General features: G+C 27.5%; 1 protein-coding gene across 1 annotated transcript in view; it reads right to left on the bottom strand.

The window, feature by feature from the left end:
• Window positions 1-3,705, bottom strand: part of LOC119678874 (extensin-2-like) — a 20,324-nt gene that overhangs the window by 15,672 nt on the left and 947 nt on the right. Inside the window, exon 2 of the mRNA XM_038090958.1 lies at window positions 3,522-3,701. Within this exon, the coding sequence (XP_037946886.1) occupies window positions 3,522-3,701 (180 nt within the window). The remainder of the gene's footprint in view (window positions 1-3,521; window positions 3,702-3,705) is intronic.

Genomic DNA, 3,705 nt, shown 5'->3' with positions numbered 1-3,705 from the left:
AAATAATGTATTATATTTAACTATTTTCTTGGGAATTAAATTGTTTAAATATTTAAACAATTACAATCTCAGACTTCTATCCATTACTTCTCGCTCAAAAAGTGCTGACCGTCCCGCTATTAATTAATATTCAATAGTTTGAAGTAAAAACTGCAGCTCTCCTTTTAGTTATCTGGTAAGGTTGAACGGGTTCTTAACAAACCATCTAACATTTACTCTAATGAAATTTAACCCATTGATTAAAGTGAGGTCCGTCATATAAGGTTTACCTATTTTATTTTATATTATATGTATAATATATAGTTCAAATAAAAATTGTTGTGTTATGTAATTAGAGATAAGATTTTAAAAGTTATTGTTACATTCTAAGAGCTGATACAATAAATAAATATATATATATTAAAAAAGAAAAACCTTTTTTTTAAGTTCTAAACATATAAAATGCAAAACAAAATTACTAAATGACAACACCGTTTTTTTTAAAGGATATATGAACAAAATAATGTGTTCTCGAATAAATAGTAACTATTTTTAATGCCTATAACATTGAATATTAAATGCCCTTTTTAAAAGGTGTATTAACACCTGGATTAAACATTAAATAAATAACTTAAATCAATAAAAATATGTTTTATAGTTCCTAAAACTTATTGAATTCATGTTTTCTAGTTTAATATTCTTGCCCTGTTTCAGTGTTTTACTTGTTTCAAATAAATCTATAAAAGTTAAAACAAATAAAATTAATTTAATAAATATTAATAATATTGTTAATAAGAAACTTGTTCAGTACCAGGAAAAAAGAAATAAAATAGAAATTTATTTGTATTGAAAAAAAATATCTCAAATCGAATAAATATACAGCACATGTTCATTAAAATTTCATGCAAATCACAGATGACATAATATTTTTTTCTTTATTTTTAGAATTATTTTTGTTCTCAAATGAGTGGACAATAACTACTCGTAAACAACATTCACTGAATTCGCATGAGATTAATGCCGAATATCTTTTGAAATCAAGCGCACTTCTTTATGTTTTCTGGAAGTGGTTTCAAATCAACAGGCCGTAAATTATCAACCACAGCCGGGACATACACAAAAAAGTGGTTGCATAGCAGCCAATCGACTCCATCTAGTCTACCAGTAGCTAAATTAATTAATTCTAAAATTTAAATATTATTTTTTAAATCAAAAATCAACACATTTTCATGCAAATATACGAAGACAATAGACATTTTTAAAATTCAAATTTGTACCGGATGTTTGAACTAAAAATGGATTCTAAGCTTTATTCGATAAAACTTTTTCTAAAATTTTTTCAACGGATGCACAAAGCTTCTCATTTGCTGTTGAAACAAACAATTTAAAGCTTTACACATTATAATGGCGGCAAGTTTAGACAAAAGCTAAATAGCCTGGCACTTAGACTGTATTGTTATTTATGAAAGTTCAAATAAAATGGTATTTGTAAAAACTTACAGTTCACCGGAAAGCTTTGGAGAGCTTTTAAGCTTTTCTTAGGTAAAAATTAACCTAAAATATACAGCTAGTTTAACTAAAAATCAAAGAATGATTTCATAGAAATCATAGAAATATCTGCAGAGATTCTCTTTATAAGCTATTCCAATCATTATCATTGGTTTCTTTAACTGCCTAAAGAACATAGGATCTGAGGCATTTTTAAAATAAGCATGCAGTCTATCATAATTACTGCATTTGTAGTCATAGTCTCACTTCACCATGTTTTTAATGCAGCATTAATTTTACGTATAGCGTATCAAGTCACAAGCTTTAGAGCTCTTTAAGCTTTCGCACAATAAGCTAAGTTTTTATGGAAATAAAACCTATGCAGCCGTAAATGTATAGTGTGAGGTTTCTGTATTAACTTGTTTTCGTGACCGTTGAAAAATTCATTAATTACCCACTGCTTTAAACACCTAAAATTCTGCTACTATCTTCGTAACATACGTGGACGGATCCAATGGGAGTTATTCAAATGCACGTTTATAAAATACTTTGAAATAAATAAAACCAAATTGATTAAATCAAAAATCGTGAATTCCCAACTGATGAGCGATGTTTTTTTATTGAATTTTAAGATCATCTATCAATTGGAATAAATTTTTGGATACACTCGTGCCCTTTAAATCAGTTTTATTAGATATGTCTAAATAAATAAAATGACTGGAAGCTTCTTAAGTATGTATTTCTGGGACAGTTCTGTATAATTATATAATTATACAAAAATCAGTTAATATGTTTATTACATCTGACACATCATTTTTTATGAATTCGTGGAACTATAAAAAAACTCGTATATATCAATACCGAAATACTCTTTTAAAATTCTGGTCTATATAAAATTTTATAATAGATTACTTAATAGATTAGTAATTTTATTATTTTCGATTACTTTCTAAATTTCACACAAAATAAAGAATAATAAGTTTAAGTAAAGAGTTATGATATTCGTGGATTTGGTTTACTAGCTCTATTTACGTGATATATGTCTAACAGAACATATCCTACTCTGCTTAGACGAAAGTCTATGTTAAAACTGAGAAAATACACTAAAAACTTTATGGTTCTGTAGTCATACAGTTCGTGTATTACAAAGAGATTATATTTGACATGATCTGCGTGCGCCTTTTTTCAAATCTCATACATCAAGTCCGATTAGTGCACCCCCAACTTGACCATTCCTTCATAGAATCGTAGAATCTAGCTCTACGCCTTTTCCTTCAACTACCGCTTTAAATACCTTTTTCGCTTCATTCAGTCTAACGACATAAACAACCTAGCAAATCCCAGCAAATGATAAAGTTCGTATCGGTCTTGGTTCATTCGAATGCGATAGTTGTCGCCAACTCGTAGAAGACCAATGATCTTAAGAAAAACTTTTTTTGGCTCAGTTCACATTATATCCGCAAAAACTGATAGTGTGGTGTAACATTTAAACTAGAGAAGAGGAAGACCCATGCTTGTTTGAAAATGATGAAGATGTTACCCAAAATATCAATTATAACCCTTACAGACACTTGACGACCGATTTTGGTGATATGGATGATGAAGAGTTGTGGTTAAAAAAGGTTTCATATTGAAAAGTAATATGAAAAAAATATTATTTACATTTTTAGTTTCTAATAAATTTTGTTGGTTAATATAAGCGTTATATAAAATTTATATACTGGTCCGATAAGTTTTATTTCTGAAATTGCGGTTAGTAATTGAAATTGGGTCCAATATTTGAAACACATTCTACTGAAGATATTACACTTATATAAAAATAAAATATATTTCAAATATTTTTTTAAATTTTTAAAATTCTATTTTTTGTATAATAATAATGAGTTTATTTGAAGTATTTTTTAAATATTTTATTAATTTGATTATAAATTTGATTATAAAATTGTTTAATAATAATAACTTTACTTGAAGTATTCCGCATGAACGAAATAATCATTTCAATATATATTAAATTGAATTAATATTCATTAAATCTTAAGTTAAAATTAATAGACAAATTCGATTTGAGGTTTTTCGTAATGATAACCATCATCACGTAAATTATATTCCTTCCTCTTCTCTTCACTAGCATTCGAGTCTGCATAAGAGTATGTTGGAGTATTTAGTTCAGTAGGAGTTAACTCCTCGCCAGGTGCATAAATAACTACAGGCTTAGGATTGACATGTTGATGTTTCTTT

Source organism: Teleopsis dalmanni, chromosome 1 (assembly GCF_002237135.1).
Source record: "Teleopsis dalmanni isolate 2A chromosome 1, ASM223713v2, whole genome shotgun sequence".
Taxonomy (NCBI): Eukaryota; Metazoa; Arthropoda; class Insecta; order Diptera; family Diopsidae; genus Teleopsis; species Teleopsis dalmanni.
This window is presented reverse-complemented; position numbering and strand designations above follow the sequence as displayed.